Raw genomic sequence first — 19,414 nt, 5'->3', positions numbered from 1 at the left:
TCAGCGGCAAAAGCGCCTGCCTGGCAAGCGCAAAGTCGTGAGTTCGGTTCCCGGTACCGGAGAAAAACCAAAAAAAAAAAAAAAAAGCAGTAGGTGCTAGTGACCCACCCTTCAACTGGTGGCTCCACCCTGCCGTTTTTCACTTGAGTGTTTCCTCTGGTGTGCAGGCCCTCATGGTTTGCTGTTGTGTAGTGAATCTTTTTTATTTTTTTTTTTTGTGCAGTGAATCTTATAATTTTATATTACCTTGGTGTTGATGTGGCGCATAAAGGCTCAGTGACCTTTGACACAGCTCTTAGTTCTTCACTTCTGTCCACCTGCAGTGTGGCTGGTCCACCATCTAACTTATACACCTGTCTTCTGGTGGCCACATGGCTTCCTGAGGACAGCCAGGCACACACTCCCTCCCAACTTGCCTCCCTACCTTGCAGTGGACTGGGCAGATGGCTTCAGTGGTCCCCGCTCAGTCCCAGTAGGATCCCAGAACTCTGCTGGGGCACCTGTAGGGGCAACACCTCTGACCCCAGTGCAAGGACTGTGACTTACAGTACTCCCCCTCTCTTTGTTCCCACTCTCTGCTGTCCCTGGGAGGCTCACCACCTCTTCTGTGGGTCCACGTGTAATAAAGGTGCTCCTTTGGCTTCTTGTGCCCACTGAGTTTCCTCCTTGGAGTCTCATCCCACAGCTGAGTTTGCCTCCTCTTAGGGCAGAGGGTAGCAATCAACTGAACTCAGGAGAGATAAGAACCATGAGCCCACTGCCACTCAGTGGCATTCCCACAAGGGTCACCTTGCCAGGTGGGAAGGGACAGAGTTTACAGCCCCAGCCCTGAGAGAGACAACATACCCAGCTGTGTGTGACAGGAGGGTCAGTGCAGAACTGCTCCTGCTCTCAGGGTCAACGCAAAGGTGCAGACCCACCGTGACCAGAGTGTCCATGGGCACAGGCTCCAGGAGTCCAGGGTCATCTACTCAACACGTCACCCTGTGTTGACACCGACCTGGTGTTTACATCCCCCACCGAGTAACCGGCTTGCTCTGAGTCCTCATTGTGTGGCCTGCTGAGGGACCCCCAACAAAAAGCAGACGTCTGTGATGCAGGAAGAAAACCTTTCATTCAAAGAATTCAGATGCATTGGTGTGAGAAAAGGGACTGCGCTCCGACTCTCATCCCTGGCCCAGATCTCCATCTCTGGGTCTCATCCCTGTTTTGAACTCTGAGCCATTGGAAAAGGCACGCAAGCTCATGACCATGAGGTCAGAAACATTTTTGTTTTCTTTCATTTCTGATCCCTCTGTGTGACCCTGCCACCTCACCATGCAATTATTTGCACAATGAGATCCTGAAAACCGCCAAATTTCAGCCAATTTGCTTGAATGTTCTTGAGGTGGTTGGCATTGTGTTAGAATCCCAGACATTCCCACGGCCCGGGTCCTATTTAAAGACTGCCTATCTATTTAAAGTTCAACATGGGGGCACTGAAACAAAAAGGAGTCCCAAAGCCAACAGGGAACATGAGATAGGGGAAGGAAAAATTCAGCTTGCTTCTAAAAAAGGCTGAAAATTATAACCATCCACAGCCTGGTGTCTCAAGCCTCAGAGTTTTTTTCCTCTCTGGTTGTTTGCAAACCAGAGAGGAATTTCGTGATGGGTTACTGAGGGATCTCATTCAGTTCCCCAAATCTCTGCCTGCTCCTTAGCTGCCATTTCAGTTTCTCAATCCAGATCAAGCAGCCGGTACATCTCGGAGCTGCGCCTGTCATTCTAGATTGCAGCTTTTCCACATCTCAGGCCAGAGACCCTGCACGGCGACCTGGCCCCTTTCAGGAACAACAGAACCCGTGAAAGCAGCAGGCGTTGGAAAGCTATTCACTGCAGGAAGCCCCGGCATCCGGTGAGAAGCAAGAAGTAGGAGGCACAGGATGCGCCTTGGGTCAGGGGTACGCTAGCGACAGCAGCCTCCGTATCAGAGCTGCTGGGGCTCCACACTCAGTGCCCCGGGGAGCACAGCTGGGAGCCGGGGTCCAAGCTCCTGCGGTTGCTGTGGTCACTGTGGGGCTTCTGGCCTCTTGCGACGGAAAATTGGAGGCAGGATGGCCGGCCCCAGGGACTTTTTCCTGCTGCTACTCCTGGGCCAGCCCTGGGCAGCGGCCGCTGCCCATACTGCAGAGGCAGCGGCGGAGGCTGTGGTATGCTCAGGGACCGCCTGCTACACTGCCCACTGGGGCAAGCTGAGCGCAGCTGAAGCCCAGGACATCTGCAGCCAGAATGGGGGCAACCTGGCCACGGTGAAGAGTGAGGAGGAGGCCCGGCTCATTCAGCGCTCCCTGGCCCAGCTCCTGAGGTCGCGGGCACCCCTGGCAGCGAGGATGGGCAAGTTCTGGGTGGGGCTCCAGCGTGAGAAGGGCAAGTGCTTGAACCCTGAGCTGCCGCTGAAGGGCTTCAGCTGGGTGGGCGGCGGGGAGGACACAGAGTACACAAACTGGCACAAAGAACTCAAGAGCTCCTGTCTCTTCCGGCGCTGCGTGGCCCTGATACTGGACTTGTCTGAGATCCCCCAGCCTGGCCGCCTCCTCAAGTGGACTGAGGGCCCCTGCGGGTCTTATGGCAACCCAGGAAGCAGCACCGAGGGCTTTGTGTGCAAATTCAGCTTCAAAGGCATGTGCCGGCCTCTGGCTCTGGGGGGCCCAGGCCAGGTAAACTACAGCACCCCTTTCAGGGCCACTGCCTCCTCACTGGATGCTGTGCCATTTGCTTCCTTGGCCAGCGTGGTCTGTGAAGCTGGGGCTGAGCAGCGGGGCTATGAACTGGTGTGCAGGGAGAAGGTGACCAACGTGTTCGACTGGGGCAACACCGGGCCCCTGTGCATCAACCCTGAGCTTGGCTGCAGCTTCAGCAACGGAGGCTGTGAGCAGGACTGCTTCGAGGGGGGCGCTGGCTCCTTCCGCTGTGGCTGCAGGCCTGGCTTCCGTCTGCGGGATGACCTGGTGTCCTGCGCCTCTAGGAACCCGTGCAGCTCTAGCCCCTGCAAGGGGGAGGCCACCTGTGTCCTTAGCCCCCAGGGGGACAGCTACACGTGCCACTGCCCCCATGGCTACCAGCTGGATGCAAGCCAGCTGGATTGCATAGATGTGGATGAGTGCCAGGATGAACCTTGTGCCCAGGAGTGTGTCAACACGGATGGGGGCTTCCTCTGCGAGTGCTGGGTGGGATACACACCTGGTGGCCCTGGAGAGGAGGCCTGTGTAGACGTGGACGAGTGTGCCTTCGACCCTGTGCCCTGCACCCAGCACTGCACTAACACCCCTGGCTCTTTCCACTGTTCCTGCCAGCCGGGCTATGTGCTGTCTGGGGAGAACGCCACCCAGTGTGAGGATGAGGACGAGTGCGCGGACCCCGTGGGCAACCCCTGCCGTGGCCCATGTTCCAACGTGCCGGGCTCCTTCCGCTGTGGCTGCCTGGAAGGCTGGATGCTGGCTCCCGACGGGCTCTCCTGTGTCCCGGACCCTGCGTCCTCAGCATCCCCGGCTGGGCTCCTGCCAGAGGATGAGCAAGCTGGAAAGTGGGGCACAGCGACTCCCACCACCATGCCCCACAGCATGACCACTTCCACCAGGGGCTCTGAGGATTTCTCCACAGGGACATTCTCCATGGGGAGGGCGTCCTTGTCCTCCGATGTCCCCACCTCCTCTGCCCACCCCAAAGTGCCAACCCCCAGCCGGAGCCCTGGCCTTGGCACGGAGCCGGGCACCCCTTTGTCCAAAGGTGCTGCTGGCCATGGCCAGCCGATGGGTGAGGACTCTGTGGCCTCTCCCAGCGAGGACAGTGAGGATGGGCAGAGTCTGCTGCTGTTCTACATCCTGGGTACAGTGGTAGCCATCTCCCTCCTGCTGGCCCTGGCTCTAGGGCTCCTGGTCTGTCGCAAGCGGAGAGCCAAGAGGGAGATAAAGGAGAAGAAGTCGCAGAATGCAGCTGACCGTTACGCCTGGGTCCCTGAGCGGGCTGAGGGCCGTGAGAATCAGTACAGGTGAGGGCCAAGGGCACAGGGCATGGCAGGGCAGGGAAGCTCTGTAAGAAGGCAGAAGCAGGAGAGGCACCTCGGTACCCAGTGGCACGGGGCTCCACAGTGTGGGGAGTGAGGGGTGGGTGGGGATCTTGGGTCAGGATGTGGACATGACAGGGCACTGTGAACACTCATGTCACCTTTTATTTCCACAGTCCAACACCTGGGTCAGACTGCTGAAGGGGAGATGGCCCAGGACACGTCCGGTCTGCTGCCATCACCCCCAGAGGGAAGAGAAGACCACACCTCCGGAAGCCTGGATGACCCAATGCCTTCCCCACAAGGCCTGTGGCTTGGGAGGTGCAGGTATTTTCTCCACGTCAGAGATATTTTCTGTGTCCCCCTGTGACCTTGGGGACTTTGTGAACACAAACGGTTCCCATGAAATCCTCCTTTCCAAATTCAGATGCAGCTGACTCTCTTTCTCCCCTGGATTTGGTGGGGCCAGGAGCCAGGTCCCAAGGGCTCCCTTTGCCCCTGTGTGCTCCTGTCCTCCAAGCGGAGAGTGGCGGCTGGTGCGTTAGCACTGCAACGTGTGGGCAGCCCTGTCCCTTGATGATCTGACTGCACAAGAAGCCCCGTGCTGCCAGAGGGAGCTTACTCAGACTGGAACCAGCTCTCTCTGTCTGTATCCGTTCTGCCTGCTCAGCCCCTTGGCGCAGCGGAAACCTTCAGAATGGCCGGAAGTAAGATCCCTGCTCCATGAAACAGGAAGTATAGACGTGCATCCTCTGGTTCTTAAGTTTCCTGTAGTCTTGGGTTTATTTGTAAGTGAGGTTGGAAAAATATTATAAAAATTGCTTGAAGGAATGGAGGGCTTGGTGTAAGCACGACATGTAAGGGCCGGCAGAGCTTGCTTCATCTGCGCAGATGGAGATGAATATGCTGGATTATGGAAAAGCCAGGGCAGCTTAGGCAGCATGGCCTGCTGTGGCTCCCACTGCTCCTGCTCAAGGCAGGCTGAGCAGAACACAAATGGATCTGTGCAGCTGTGCTTTTGAATTGTTTTATCACAGGGCAGAGGAGAGATTATACCTGCTGGGGTTCAGTCCTATGGATGCTCAGGGATCCTTCATCTCTCTTTGCCTTAGGGGTTGGGAAAGGAAGGGAGTGGGAAAGAGAGAATAAATAACACCCTTTGTAACACAGTTGCTGCTCCAGTTTACTGTACCTGAGGCCCTCAGTGTAAACTAAGTTTACAAAGATCTGGGCCTTGTCATAGCCCGGCCTGCCTGGAAAGCACCCTGAGAAGTTGACTAAACGTGATAGGACCACCCTGGGGCCCCGAAGGTCTCTCTGTGTCCCTCATTGACACTGCCACCCTGGGGCTGGGATGGACAGTGACCACCTGGACACAGCCTTCAGAGCTATGTAAATTTCCTTTGTCAATGTTGAAATGTGGAAAGTCCAAGCAGGGGAGACACAGGTTTCAGTTGGAGTTCTGGTTTTTGTGTTCTTTATTTTTTTTTTTTTTTTTTTTTTTTTTGGTACTTGGGAGTAAACCCAGGGCCTTTTCCCTGAGCTATGTCCCCAGATGTTTTTTTTGGAGACAGGGTGTCACTAAGTCACTAAGTTACTCAGCCTTGGTTTGACCTTGCCATCCTTCTGCCTCAGCCTACCTCACCCTCCCAGAATGCTAGGATCAGAGCCTGGTTTTTAACACTCTAGGGAGCAGCCAGGGGGTGTCCATTTGGCATGAACCTCCACTGGCCACAGCACCCTGAATGAGTGGTTGAAAATGGGTGTCCTTCGCCCAGGGCCATGCAACACAGTTCTCAGCAGTGCTGCATGCATCCCACAGGGCCAGGGCTGAGCACAGGGAGCTGGGTTGTTTCTCCACTGCCTGCTGGGCACAGCCTGTGATTCAGGGACAGAGCCACATGTCTCCTCGAAAGTCTGCCTGCTCCCGTCCCTGATCGCGTAGGCAAACTGTGCAGTCAGATGCTTAGCTTGCCATACCAGGTGCTACTGTGTTTGGTGTGCCGAGCTGGGAGTGGATTCTGCCCTCCTGAAGACGCTGTCTTTTCCCTTGCTAAGCACCAGCCTCTGGCAGAGCAGATTTCCACCAAACAGCCTTCCAGCTGGGGGGTGAGACAACCAGGTACTTCTATTCCAAGCCTCTTTGTCCGTAAATAGTTCTGGGAAAACTAGGAGAACAGATGAGATTTAACCAAAAAAAGTTACCAAATTCAAAATAACTCAGTTTTTAAATATATAAATACAGGAAGCGTTTTCCTATTATTCTTCTCAGCTTCTTCATTGTCTGAGTCGGGAAAACAGGAAAACCCTGCTTTCTAGCACCTGCTGAATGGTTTTACGGCCCTGCATATTTCCATCCCCTGGAACAATAGCGCAGCATGGGAATCCAGATGTGATCCCTGAAAACAGCTGTCCCTTCTCTGGCTCCAAAACACACGCTTCAGTAGGCTTCAGTCGGCGTGGTCTGTGAGGCTGGTCAGTCAAACAGGCTGGCAATCCAAATTGAATTGCTGGCAATCGTATTCAGTAAGCAAGGACCTGGTTCCTTCCAGCTCCCAAGACGTGAGACACGAGACACTCGTGGAAGGCTGGCTTAAAGCGAGGTGTGCCCTGCCCTGGCCTGGAGAAAGGTGATGGGCTTGGTCCCTTTCAGGTTGGCTGAAGGTCTTCGGGATAAATTAGACTATAGTCAAGTCTTGTTCTGTGATGCGGTGTGAGAATGTAAATGTCTGCAATTGCTTCCCGAACTGGAGATGAGAATGTACATATTTAAAAATGTGTGTATTTGAAGTGTGATTGGCTAATTCTGGGCCAGCAGTTTCTAAGCAGCACTGGTTTGCTTCCTGGGAAGAGGTTCTGCATGTGCAGGAAGGAGGGTTGATGTCACCTGGAGCTTTATTACTCATCTATACTAATAAACTCTGAAACGCATGTGTTAGGAGCTTGTTTTGACACATTGCCTGGCACCTCAAAATATATGGTGCACTTCTTTCACGATTACTAAACATCTGTTTCCCATTTCCAAGAGTTACCTTGATGGCCACATCCCTGCACCTTCACTCACTGGACGTGACTCCAGTGGGGGTTGTGCCTGCCCTCTGGTGCTGTCCTTGGGGTGGGGTCTAGAGTGACTGTGTCCATGGCAGCTGCCCTGGCCTTATAGATTCAGCACCACCATCTGGCGGCCACTCCCCACCCTCCCTCTGTTCACCACCCTTAATTCCCTGCATCTTTCATTGTATGGCAGATACAAGGGTGCAGGATTAAGCAGTGCCACAGGTGTGCTGTGGAAACACTGCTCTGTAATTATCACAGATAATTATCACCACTTTGTCAGCAGAGCTTGCTGCATTTGTTTAACTAATTGGACGGACAGCCCAGCTCACTGTTTCCTGGTTGCACAAACCTCACGTGATTCAGTCTGGGGACGGCAGATGGCAGTGATGCCAAGTGCTGCTGTGCAGACCGTGCGTGTGGTAAGGAGCAGGGCTTAGGAGTGTGAAGGTGCTGCTGCTCCACCGATGCCTGGGATACTCGAGGCAGCTGCTGTCCTCCATGGAGGGCTGGGCTTGGCTGCGACTCTCAGGGAGTGTGTGCCTCCCATGGACATCATCGGTGCCCCTCAGCGCACACACACATGTGCATACACGTACACGCTTCTGAAAGCTCACACAACTGTGCTTCTACAAGCACACACACCACACACACAGATGTGTTTCCACAAATACAGAAACACAACTAACACACACATACATGTGCATACAAACACAAAGGTGCTTCCACAAGCACGCACAGAGCCCACAAACACGCAACACACACAGACACAAATGTGCTTCCACAAACATGTATCCACAAACACAAACATGCTTCCACCAATACACAAACACACACAAACACAAATGTGCTTCCACATACATACAATGTGCACAACACACACATAAACACAAACATGCTTCCACAAATACAGAAACACATACAACACACACATAGATGCACACACAAACACAAAGGTGCTTCCACAAGCACACACAGAACCTACAAACACACAACACACAGACACAAACACGCTTCTACAAACACACAAACACACAATACACACAAAAACAAGTGTACTTCTACAAATGCACACACATAAACACATACAAACAGGCATTCAGAAGCACAAATACACATAACATTCATTTACTCATAGATCTACACAAGTCACAAACACACAGACATACCCCCAAATCCCATATACCAATATATGCAACATGTATTCACAAACATTCACGAATACACACACCCCTACACTCAAACATGCATGCCTATCACACTATTCTAACGTCTGTCTTGTACTGCAAAGCCCAAGCCTGGTTTCCTGGTTTAGGGAAAGCCCATGAACCCAAGTACTCATTCCGGGGGAACCCCTTGGCGGGGCCTGTCTGTCTCCTAGGCGGTGATTTTTCATGCCAGCAGGGTCTTCCTGTGATTCACTCTGCCAGGCCCGGTTGCCCAGCCCCATTGTTACACTGGCCAGACACACCTGTAGGCGTGCATGGCACAGGGGGTGCGGGTGCACATCACACAGGTCCCATGGCCGGTAAAGACCCTGGAGAGCACGGCTGGTCTCACCCCTGAGGCAATTCAGAGACAGGGCACAGAGCAGCACAGAAAACCAAACCCAGACAAAGGTGCCTGGGGTCAGCTTCTCGGGGGGCTGTACGTGGACACCACAGCATAAGAAATGGCTTCGTCCCTCACTGAGCCTCTCTCAGGAGGTAACGGTGATGAACGTCCACTGAGAAGCCAAGGGGACAGAGAGAAGGAAAGGCACGTCTGAGGGGCAGAGGTGCCTCCTGCTGCACAGCACAGCGTCCCTTGAGTCTTGCGGTCCCCTGGCTTACAGAGGCTGGGCCTTGGGGGCCCTCCTTGAGACTTCACCTGAGAGGCATCGGAGCAGGTCCCCAGAATAGGAAGGAGGAGGAAGAGGAATGGAAGGAAGGGAGGGAGGAGGAAGAAAAGTGAATGGATGGGAGGCAAAGACAAAGAGGACAGAAGGGAGAGACAGCGGGGGAAAGAGAACGAAAGCGAGTGCAGTGCCTGGTGTGGAGGGTTCACTGGCCCAGGTCGCTCCCAGCCTGAGCCGCTGCCCACCCTCACTTGCTCGCATGAGCCCGGCCCAGGACTCCTCCTCTGGCTTGGTTTGTCCTATGGCACTGTGCTCTCGCACTCCTGATGGTTGGGGCTGTGCCCATCCTGGTACAGAGGCTGAGGCTTTACACCGAACAATTCCCTCTGCCTCGTCTGGCTCCTTCTAGGGCCCCATCTTATGGGAGTTGCAACTTTTGTGAGATGGAAGAAAATAACTGTAACGTTTTCCTTCTTCCTCTCCCCAAAGATCCTGTCCTGGGGGGAAAGTATCACACCGGCCTGAAATCCCAAGTCTCCTACATCCCCTACCCCGGGCTGGACATATGTCTGGGCCTCACCTCGTCAGCCAGCCCCCAGCCGCACTGGGCCCTGTCACCTTTTCCAGCTGTTCCTGGTCCCCGTCTGGTTAAGTGCTAGGTGCTCCTAGCCTGTTGCCTTTGCCAGAAAGAAGCACAACTGGTTGAACTTTCCACCTTGAGTTGTATTTGACTGTGACATGTTGGTCTCTGTCACCTTAGTGCCTAACTGGGTCAGATATTTCAGATTTTTAAAACTGTCCTTCTAACATGACTTCATGTGTGTCTCTGGTCAACAAAGCCAGGTTTTGCTTGGGCTATTTTTTCCTTTTATCCAAGCAAAGTCTTTGTCTTTTAATGGAAGAACCAACCTACTCACATCCACTAAGGTTGCTAATAGATTGTAGGAGGCTCATTGTGTGCTTTCCACTGAAGATGACTGATTTCATATGGGACCAGAACTGCTGGAGCCGTGGGGTAAGTGCAGGCAGCCTGGGTCCTATGTGGAGACCCAGTGTGTCTCTGGCTTCCTTCACCCACCACCTGCAGCCTCCAGCTCCGCCTTGGCAGGAGCCTTGCCTGTGTCCTGGCCCTGTCTGGTCCTGCATGCTTACTAGGTCCTGGCTCCAGGCCTCAGGGTCCTCCCACGGAGCTCCAGAAGGAGCTGCTGGCTGGCTGGGCTTGATCTGAGTGCAGAGGAGACTGAGGGTGCTGGCTGAGCGTGGACAGTCCCTTCCACACACCTATTCCGTGACTCAGCTCCGTCACAGTGAGCTACCTGTCACTGCATTGCTCTCAGATAGGTCAGTGGCCACCTGTCACACTTCCTAAGTGACTGCCCATCTCCCTGGCTCTCCCTTAGGGCTGAGCCCCAGGTATTTTGAAACAGGAGACCAGCAGGGTATATGATGTTCTTCTGTGTCCCCTATTCTAGCAACGTAGGGCAGGGAAAGGAGTCCTTGCCCTCTCACAGTCTCCTAGCCCCCAAGCAGCATTCACTTGGGAGTGACAGGAGGCCTCAGAGTCCACGTCAGAGGAAGATGAGGCACAGCAAAGTTAGGAAAGTGACCTCAACTGACAGGTGGTGTCAGATGTGAATCACAGTGTTGTACTTTCTAGATTTCACTGTTTCCCATTGCACAAAAATAGGAACTGTGGCCTGAAACCCAACGCTATCCATGGGAACGGGCAGGGACGGCCCGAGCAGGCTTCCACCTGTCCAGGACAGGGTTCGAGGCTGCGTGCACACATACTTGCAGCAAGGCCCAAGTTCATGGGAACATGCCTGTGCCCACGTAGCTTCTGCTGCCAAACATACCTGCACGCTGTGAGATGGAGCCTCCCCAAAGCTCTCTGTGCCTGAGGCAGCCTTGCCCGCCCCAGGGCAGGTCCTGCAGTGTGGCCTTCCTTGCCCTGTGTAGTGAGACACTGTGTCTGTATGTGGTGCAGTCAGGCCTGGCCAGCACTGCTGCTTCCCAGCAATTTCGTGGGTGCGCATGTGCATGCTTGGGATGGAACCCAGGGTCCTGTGCATGCTTAGCACATGCTGTTTCACTGAGAAGTGCTCTAAATCCCATGATCCAGCAACTCAGCTCAGGTAGCTATTTTTTTTTTTCTTCGTACCTGTTTGCAGTTTATGTTTACAGTCCTTGTATGGAGTTGGTGCATGGGTATAACACATCTCAATTCCTTTTTTCAACCTCCTTCTCTCCTCCTGCTTCCCCCTCTCTCCACCTCTGTATGTCAATACCACATTTTTTTATTCATTGATCTACTGATGGACACATAGGCTGCCTCCAAGATTTAGCAACTATGAATTGTGCTGTTATAAAAATAGACGTGCATGTGTTACTGTGCTATGATGTCTTTAATTCTTTTGGGAACCTTCCTAGAAGATGAATAGCTGGGTCAAGTGGGATTTCTATTCTTAGTTTTTGAGGACTCTCCATATCGATTTCCACAGTGGTTGTACTAGCTTACATTCCCATGAACAGTGTAATGCAGTGCAATGGATCCTCCTCCCTGGCCCACAGACTTGCCAGCATTTGTTATTTGATTTCTTGATGATGGTCATTCATTCTTAATGGAAATGGCCCTGTTACCAAGTATGTCTTGGCTGTGGACACTCACAGGAGGTTCCTGTAGAGAGCATCTCCCTGTCCGCAACAGTAAATGGACAGGACCATGGACATCTGCACAATGGAACATGCCTCCTGTGGAAATGTAGGGTTACAGGCAAAGAGCAAAGAGCAGACGCAATGAGGCCAATTCCTATGGCAGCCTTGGAGTGGTGAGTTCGTGTGCGGGGGAGGAAGGCAGCCCGGCAAAGGGGCAATGCTGCCTCGCATCCCTGACTATGGGGACACACATCACAGAAGCCACTGCCACTCCTCCAAGATATCCCTAGAGCCATGGAGCCCTTTCATCTACTGACTCCAGACAGCTGACCCATCTGAGGGGTCTCCCCGGGGCCCTACGCCACTGCCCTCTCCGTACCCCAAGGAGTCACCTCCAAAAGTCAGCGTGTGTCCTTCCCTTCCGCCCCCTGGTTGCTCCTGCAGCATGGCTGTGGTCAAACCCTGCTCCTTGGCTGTAGGTCTGTGCTTTGCACTGTGGCGACAACCTGTCTTGTTAGTAAACTTTAGGAGCAAAAGCAGTCTTGAAAATGTCTTGGCAGGTGCCATCCCTGCAGTGGAACCATCACTGGAAATAAAACCATGGCCTGTTGTTAAAGGACTGTCTCCATCGACGAGGAAACCAGATGCTGATCTGACCCTTGGGTGCTTGAGGGACCAGGGCGGATGTGTAATGGGCCACATCGGTGGTCCTTACTGGCTTTGTTACGGCTGGAATGCCAACCATGTGAGTCATTTACTCTTCTTGAGCAAAGGAAATGATGAGTCATTTGGGCCTCGTTATTTCAAAATGTGGAGTCATACTGGGCTGGAATCAACTCAAGCCTTCTCTTCACAGTGATTTACAAGACAAACCAAAACTTTAATAAAGATTTGTTGGGGAAATGAGGGTCATAAGAAAATTTGGTTAAGCATCGTATTGTCTCTCTAGCGTGAGAAACTGAAACAGTAAATAAGATCCAAAAGGTACAATAGATATTGTGAGAGGGAAAGAAACTGCTCAAAAGGAAGGAACAACTGGGATGGGAGAAAGGAAACAAGAAGGAAGGGAAAGAAATATATATATATATACTGTATACACAAGATAGGATAATTGTAATACCAATTTCTATTAGTTCATCAAAAGAAACAGTTAGTACTTATATTGTTTGATCAATTTTGTGTGCCTGTGTCTGGAAATCTGAGCAACTACTTTGAAGATAACAATATGCAATATAATAACCATTGTTAATTTCCTATCATCTTGTATTAAAATTCTGTATTTTTTTCTCTCTTTAAGATAAAAAAAAGAAGTTCATCTTGTGGGGTACTTATTATTTCATGGCTACTTTTATGTGAAAAAGACATGATAATAAACAATTATATGAATGCAAGAGAATTAATATCTGTTCTGGGTATTTCATTCTGATTCTGCTTTTATGTAAATAAGTTAAATAAATTTATACTGTTTAGCACTGAATTTACCTGTGTGTAATAAGTCTTGGTTAACATAATGCTCATTGTCTCCCATGACAGGAAGTGCAGAGGGGCAGACACTAGGGTGCTTCAGAGGCTCCTGCTTGTGCTTTGTTTGTGGTTTTCTATCTCCAGTGTGTGGCTTCCATCCTCATGGTTACAACATAACTGCTTCACCTCCAGGCATTGTGCAAAAGGCCCACTCATCAAGGCAGTTTTTTTTCTCTTTTAATTGAAGTAAGAGTTAAAGGCACTGATCCCAGCTACACCATCTGAGGAGTTTTGGTCAATCTATGCATATACTCATAAAATCACCACTGCAGGAAGGACCCTGAGTTTGCCATCACCCCAACAAAATTCCTGGGCTCCCTCCCAGTCAGTTCCTGCCCCAAAGACAAAGCCTATCTGCCTGTTCTAGCAGCTCCTCCCAGCGGAGCCAGAGCCCATGGGTGGGGCCTGTCATTTGGTTATTTCTTTTCTGCCTCTTCTGCTTTGTCTCTCCCTTCCGGTTCTGGTTCACTTCTTGTGTGCTTAGTCAAGTCTTCTTGATTCTCAGGCTTCATTTTGGGGAAGATTTAGCCCAGGGCGGCACTGAACAGAAGGCACAGAGACATCCTGTGCACACCTCATGGGTCTCCTCACCATCCTGGAACTCACATCTTGCCCTAGGTAGCTTCTGTGTAGCTGTCACCAGGCTGACGCTGAAACCCACATTGACTGGAGCTGGAGTTCACTTTTAGGCTCACCCTGGTGTTGCCTAGTCTGTGTGCTTATGACATGATGAGGATGACTGCTGTATCCTCTCTAGGGCCCTGCACCACCACCCCACCCACGCTTTACCTGCACCTGCCTCCCCTGTACCTCACCCACTGCCACCTTTAGCGGGGCTTCTCCAAGGTGCCACGGAGTTGGGACCCACAGCATGCAACCACCCACAGGGGCTCCTTCCCCTCCTGATCCACATCCATGCTTCCGCCATATACAGCGTGTGCTGGTGCGTCACTTCCTTCACACTGACTCCAATCTGTGGCTGGGATGACGCACCCAACACTCATCTGCTCTCTCATGCCTCATGTTTGACATTGATAGGTAGCTACCACAAATACCCTGTGCAGATGTCTGTGTGGAAGACCAGGAGTGCTCTCCGGGATGTGGCAAGAGCAGCTGAATCTCAGGATCCCTCAGGTCTTCCTTTGTGCTCCCAGCAGAGAGGAGGTGCACCTGGCCGCACCCACTAGCCCAGCATCTGAGTGTCAGGCTCTGATGGCAGCCTGACACTACGTACAGGCAGTACCCTCACCTGAAGCTCCCTGGTGACAGATGGCGCTCGGGAGCTCCTTTGCCATTGAGCACTGTCTTTGGTGAGGTGTCTATCACCCACTCCAGCCCAGAGTAACTGAGTTCTCTGTTCTTCACTGTTGAGTTTTAGAACTGCTTTGTGTATTTTGAACCCGGCTTTTTTCAACACATAGATGTTTGTAATTATCTCCTTTCAGGTGTGGCCAATTCTCATTCTCTCACCAGATCTTCCCCAGGAGAGCTGGTTCAATTCTTCGTGTACTCACGGCTCCATTTTAACTTGTCCATGGGGCCTATGGTTCAGCCAGGTGGACTGTGCTGAGCTCTGGCGTTGGTGACGAAAATAGGGTAGAGTCTTTGACTCCCAGATGCTGCCAGGAGAGGGGAATCAGGTTCTGCCACCTGAGCCTGAGGGCCACCCAGAGTCAGCAGGTCCTCTCCCTGCAGAGGGTCCATGAACAGAAGTCAGGGTGGGGACTGTTCTGAGGTCTCCCTGAAGAAGACACCTCTGTGCTGGACTGTGGGCCTTGTCCTCATTTTGGGAGGCAGCAGAGACTCAAGGACTTCACCAAAGCATGTGCAGGCACAGAAGCGATGGCTTGAGGATACACTGTGGACCTGCATTGCCCAGCACACCTCCCTGCATTGTGGGATGAGCTCTAGAATGCACCCACTTAACAGCTTGAGAAACTGAGGCCTCACAGACCTTGATGTCCTCCCAGGTCCTGCAGCCAGGAGCATCAGACACCACTTGAGAGATGGCAATGCCTGGGCCATACCTGCTTCTCTGTATTGGGCTCAGGGCTCCTCAACGTGGAGGAGAGAACTGCACAGCACACTGGGTGGGGATGTCGACGGTTCCTCCTGCTCACCCTGCGTAATGCACAATGAATTATGCCATCCCAAGAGAGGGGCATCCTTACTCTAACTGTAAAAACGAGGGCAGAGTTTGCCATGACCTTTTTAGTTTCATTTCTCTGTGAAATCTGTCTAGAATAGTGAAGTAGATAGGCAACTGGGCTGGGGTGGGGGAAGGGTGAGCCTGTCTGTGTGTGAGTGTGTGCATGTGTGTTAGTGCATGTGTATGTATATTGTAGGGCTTGAAACACATTGATCAGTGGGATTTTTGTGATGCTGGGGATGGAACCCAGAGCCTGCATAGGCTAGGAGGGAGCTTACTACCCATACATTGTGTCAACTTGAGAAGTTTAAAAGTTTAACTGAACAACTCAACAAGGAGCCAGGGTCTTCACTTTGTAAACATCTTTTGGAAGAGAAGGGCAGGGAGGTGGTGTCAGAGATATACCTCCTCTGGGGGCATAGCTTGTTTACAATATAAGGGAAGAGAAGAAACTTGCCCCTGCCATTTTTGTTGTCTTCTGCTGCCTTAAACTGTTGCCCCTTACCATGCCACCCTTCCTTGGAGCCAGCTGATTATGGACTGAAACCTCCACAAACTCTGAGCTAAATAAACCTTTCCTTCCTTAATTTTGGGCATCAGGGATTTTGTCTCAGCAATGAGAGAAAAGTAACCAAGACAGAATTTGGTACTGGGAGTGAGGCCATTGCCGTGACTAGACCTGACCATATGGTTCAAGAGCCCTTGGGAATGGCTTATGGGAAGACTTTGGAAAGGTTCAGAGATGTTGCCTAAAAGAGTAGAGCTGGAACACCTTAGGCTGTTCTGTATGGGAGATTCTGGTCAGCGCTCAGAAGACCAGAAGGCTTATAGAATTCCTGCTAGTAAAGACCAGACTCAGGAGGTTTCTGCTGGGAAGAAGCATTGCGTTGCTTGTTGGACTCCAGACAATGTGTGTTATGGCTTAGTGGAAAGTTTGTCTGCATTTTGCTTGTGTCCAGAGACTTTGCCTGAAACTGAGATTAAGGGTGGTCGACTAATTAATCTGGCAAAACAAATTTCAAGGCAGTCAAATGTTGAGGCTGTGTCATGGCTGCTGTTGGGGCTTTTAGCCAGATCTATGTTGAGAATCAAGAGCAAAAATCAAGACCAAAAATTTAAAACATTGTGAGTTTGGCCAGAGGAAAAGCTCCAGTAGAAGCTGTGGACTGCAAAGATAGAGCTGAGGAGATCTCAATTGCTGACAAGGAACAGGAGAGTAGAAAAGATGGCCTGAGGGCATCACAAGAAGCAGCAAGTCTCCACCCTTCCACAGCCTCAAAACTGTAAAAGTGAAAGAATTTGCTTTGAGGAGAAAGCCACAGAGCATCATGTTCCAGAGTGGTGGCAGCACAGAAAATTTTTCCTCAGAATTGGATTCAGTGTTCAGCAATCTAGGCACTTGACCCTTGCAGCCAAGAGAGAGGAAAGCCTGGCTACCGCTCGAGCTGGTAGAAGACCTTAGCATCACCCATGTGGTGCTGGTTTTAGTTAGACACAGAAAGCAAGAATTGTGGGGTTAAGAAGGCTTCTGGTTTGATTTCAGAACCCCTGAGAGGGCAGCCTGTAAAGCTGTGAGGGTGAAACCAAAGGTGCAGTGGAGACCCCAGAAGTTTGGAAAACCCAAGAACATGGATCATATAAGGAAACTTACAAGGAGGAAGCAAAGCAGACCCAAGAGAGAAGCCATGGGAGCTGTAACTCCCAGAAGTGCCATAGAAGTGGAGTCATTCAAGCCCTTTGGAGCTCATAGTGTGCCACAGATTGCTTCAGGTGCTAGACATGGAACTACAGGACTTAATGTTAGCCCTGCTGGATTTTGGACTTGCTTTGGTCCCAATCCTTTGTATTCCTCTGTTTGCAACCTTTGGAATGAAAATGTTTACTTGTGCCATTGAATACTGGAAATGTTTAACTTTATTTCATAGGGGCTTGTAGCTAAGAGTTTGCCTTACATCTCAGAGGAGACTTGGGACTTGGACTTTTCAGCAATGCTGAAACTGTTAGGATTTTGGCAATTCTTAGAGATGGACTGAATGCCTTTTGCATAAAGGGATGTGCATGAGTCTTCGGAGGGCCAGAGGCAGAATATTATGGTTCTAATGTAATATAATGTTGATAGACTTAATACTGGTTCTTAAAGATTGTTAAACCTGTGTTAAAATGCTCAAGTTGTGCAATAAGAATAAGCATGTCTTTGTATCTGGAAACTAGTTTAAAGAAATGTGTCTGGTTGCCAAGATGACAAGGGGTGGATTGTACAGGTTGATACATTGTGTCAACTTGAGAAGTTTAGAAGTTTAACTAAGGACTCAGTGGGGAGCCAGGGTCCTTACTTTGTAAACATCCTCATCCTGTGCAAGAAGAGGGCATGGACATGGTATGAGTGCTACACCTGCCCTGGAGGGGGTGTATACCTGCTTACAATATAAGGGAGGAGAAGAGGCTTGCTTCCCTCTTTTTGCTCTTGTTACTTTTGCTGTTGTGCTGTCTTGAACTGTTTCCCCCTACCATGCCACCCTGCCTTGGAGCCAGCTGATTATGTACTGAAATCTCCACAAACTGAGGTAAATAAACCTTTCCTTCCTTAATTTTGAACACTGGGTATTTTGTCTCAGCAATGAGAGAAAAGTAACCGAGACACTTGTCCACTGGGCCAAGGGTTCAGCCAGGTGGAGTGTGCTGAGCTCTGGTGCTGGTGATGAAAACTGTAAAGACCTTGAATCCCACATGCTGCCAGGAGAAGGGAACCGAACTCTGCTGCTTGACCCCTCCTGAGGGTCACTGGGGGAGCGGGTGTCAACAGGCCCTCTCACTGCAGAGGGACCATGAACAGGAGTCAGGGTGGGGACCGCCTGAGGTCTCCCTGAAGAAGAAACCTCTATGTTGGGCTGTGGGCCTTGCCTTCATTTGGGAAGGCAGTTAGCCATGACCTTTTCGGAGTTTCACTTCTCTGTGAAATCTGTCTAGAATAGAAAAGTAGACAGACGGCTGGGCCAGGGTAAAGGAAGGGTGAGTGTGTGCCTGTGTGTGAGTGTGTGCATGTGTGCATATATGCTAGTGCATGTTTGTGTATTTATTGTAGGACTTGAAACACATTGATCAGTGAGATTTTTGTGATGCTAGGGATGGAACTCAGGGCCTGCACATGCTAAGCGGGAGCTTACTATCCAGCTAAGGCATTCTGCATTTCTGACTTGGGGTCACTGCTAGCTGGAAAGCAATTTTTGTATCCAAGGCAGCTGCTGAGCTATAAACCCTAGGCCCCTTTGGTGTACTGCCCCACCTTGGCCCGCAGTATCTCCTGCACTGCCCTGCTTTCCCTGCCACCCCATTTCTGTGTTCCAGGAGACTCTTGCTGCCTCTGGGCACCAGGAACCTTGAACATGGGAGGGAAGCTTTTGGAAGCCAGAGAACGCAGGGTAAGCAGCTCACAGACGTGCTGGACTCTGGTAGAACCACAGAGAAGCCCCAGATAGAACCTGACCTCTCCTCCTGCATGTGGAATCTTGTAAGGGAAGCAAGGCACAGTTGTCACCTTTGGAGAGCTGTTAGAGCAGTGGAAGGGACCGGGCAGCAGAATCAAGAAAAACAACAAAGATGACAGAGTTAACGTTAAAGCAATGCTGCTGCTCAGGTTGGCAGGCTTTTAAACTGCAGTACTGGACCGGCAGCTTTGAATAGAGCAGTGCATCATTCAGACAAGTGGTCCTTATTGTGATCCACAGAGCAAGCCGAGCCTCCAACTTAGGAGGACCGTAGCCCATGATGGAAATCAAGGTCAGGCAAGGTCTCTTTCCTAATAATTACTCTGAAAATATAGTTTCCCAGGGAGTGCCAGGGAGGATACCCCCTAGCTCCCATCGAGGACCTCCTCACCACCCTGTCCCTCACGCATGCAGTCCCAGCCCCGCCTACCAACTTCTCTGGTTCCCCATGGTCTGTTCGTGTTCAGGCCTGTTTTTCTTTTGAGATAAACCTCACATGTGCTGCCCAAACCCCAAAGACATAAGGACAGTGGCTTTACCTTAGAAAGTTCGCCAAGCCCCATCTCATGCAGCCTGACACCTCCTCTCATCCAGAGGCAGAACAGTCCTGACTGGTTTTCCACTAAGGATGGTGTCACTACCCCCAAGCCCCACAGGGACAGTGCCTG

At 51.2% G+C, this 19,414-nt stretch overlaps 1 protein-coding gene across 2 annotated transcripts; it reads left to right on the top strand.

The window, feature by feature from the left end:
* Positions 1 to 1,638: 1,638 nt before the first annotated feature.
* Cd93 (CD93 molecule) lies at positions 1,639 to 12,592 on the top strand. 2 transcript variants are annotated; one of them, XR_260326.2, is made up of 3 exons: positions 1,639 to 4,027; positions 4,219 to 4,369; positions 12,149 to 12,592. XR_260326.2 is itself a non-coding variant. In XM_005380960.2 (2 exons), the coding sequence occupies exons 1-2, from the start codon at positions 2,094 to 2,096 to the stop codon at positions 4,241 to 4,243; spliced, it is 1,959 nt and encodes a 652-aa protein (XP_005381017.1). In that variant the 5' UTR covers positions 1,639 to 2,093; the 3' UTR covers positions 4,244 to 5,211. The 2 variants fall into 2 exon arrangements, 1 of the variants encoding a protein (XP_005381017.1); XM_005380960.2 differs by lacking the exon at positions 12,149 to 12,592 and having other exon boundaries at positions 4,219 to 5,211.
* The last annotated feature ends 6,822 nt before the right edge of the window (positions 12,593 to 19,414 follow it).

Source organism: Chinchilla lanigera, unplaced genomic scaffold, assembly GCF_000276665.1.
Source record: "Chinchilla lanigera isolate Chin_1 unplaced genomic scaffold, ChiLan1.0 scaffold00014, whole genome shotgun sequence".
Taxonomy (NCBI): domain Eukaryota; kingdom Metazoa; phylum Chordata; class Mammalia; order Rodentia; family Chinchillidae; genus Chinchilla; species Chinchilla lanigera.
The sequence above is the reverse complement of the archived record's forward strand: the minus strand, read 5'-3'. Positions and strand labels throughout refer to the sequence as shown.

Coding starts and splice junctions, on each gene's coding strand:
- Cd93 (XM_005380960.2), top strand. CDS start 2,094: ATGGCCGGCCCCAGGGACTTTTTCCTGCTGCTACTCCTGGGCCAGCCC. Junction 4,028..4,218: donor GGCCGTGAGAATCAGTACAG/GTGAGGGCCAAG, acceptor TTATTTCCACAG/TCCAACACCTGGGTCAGACT.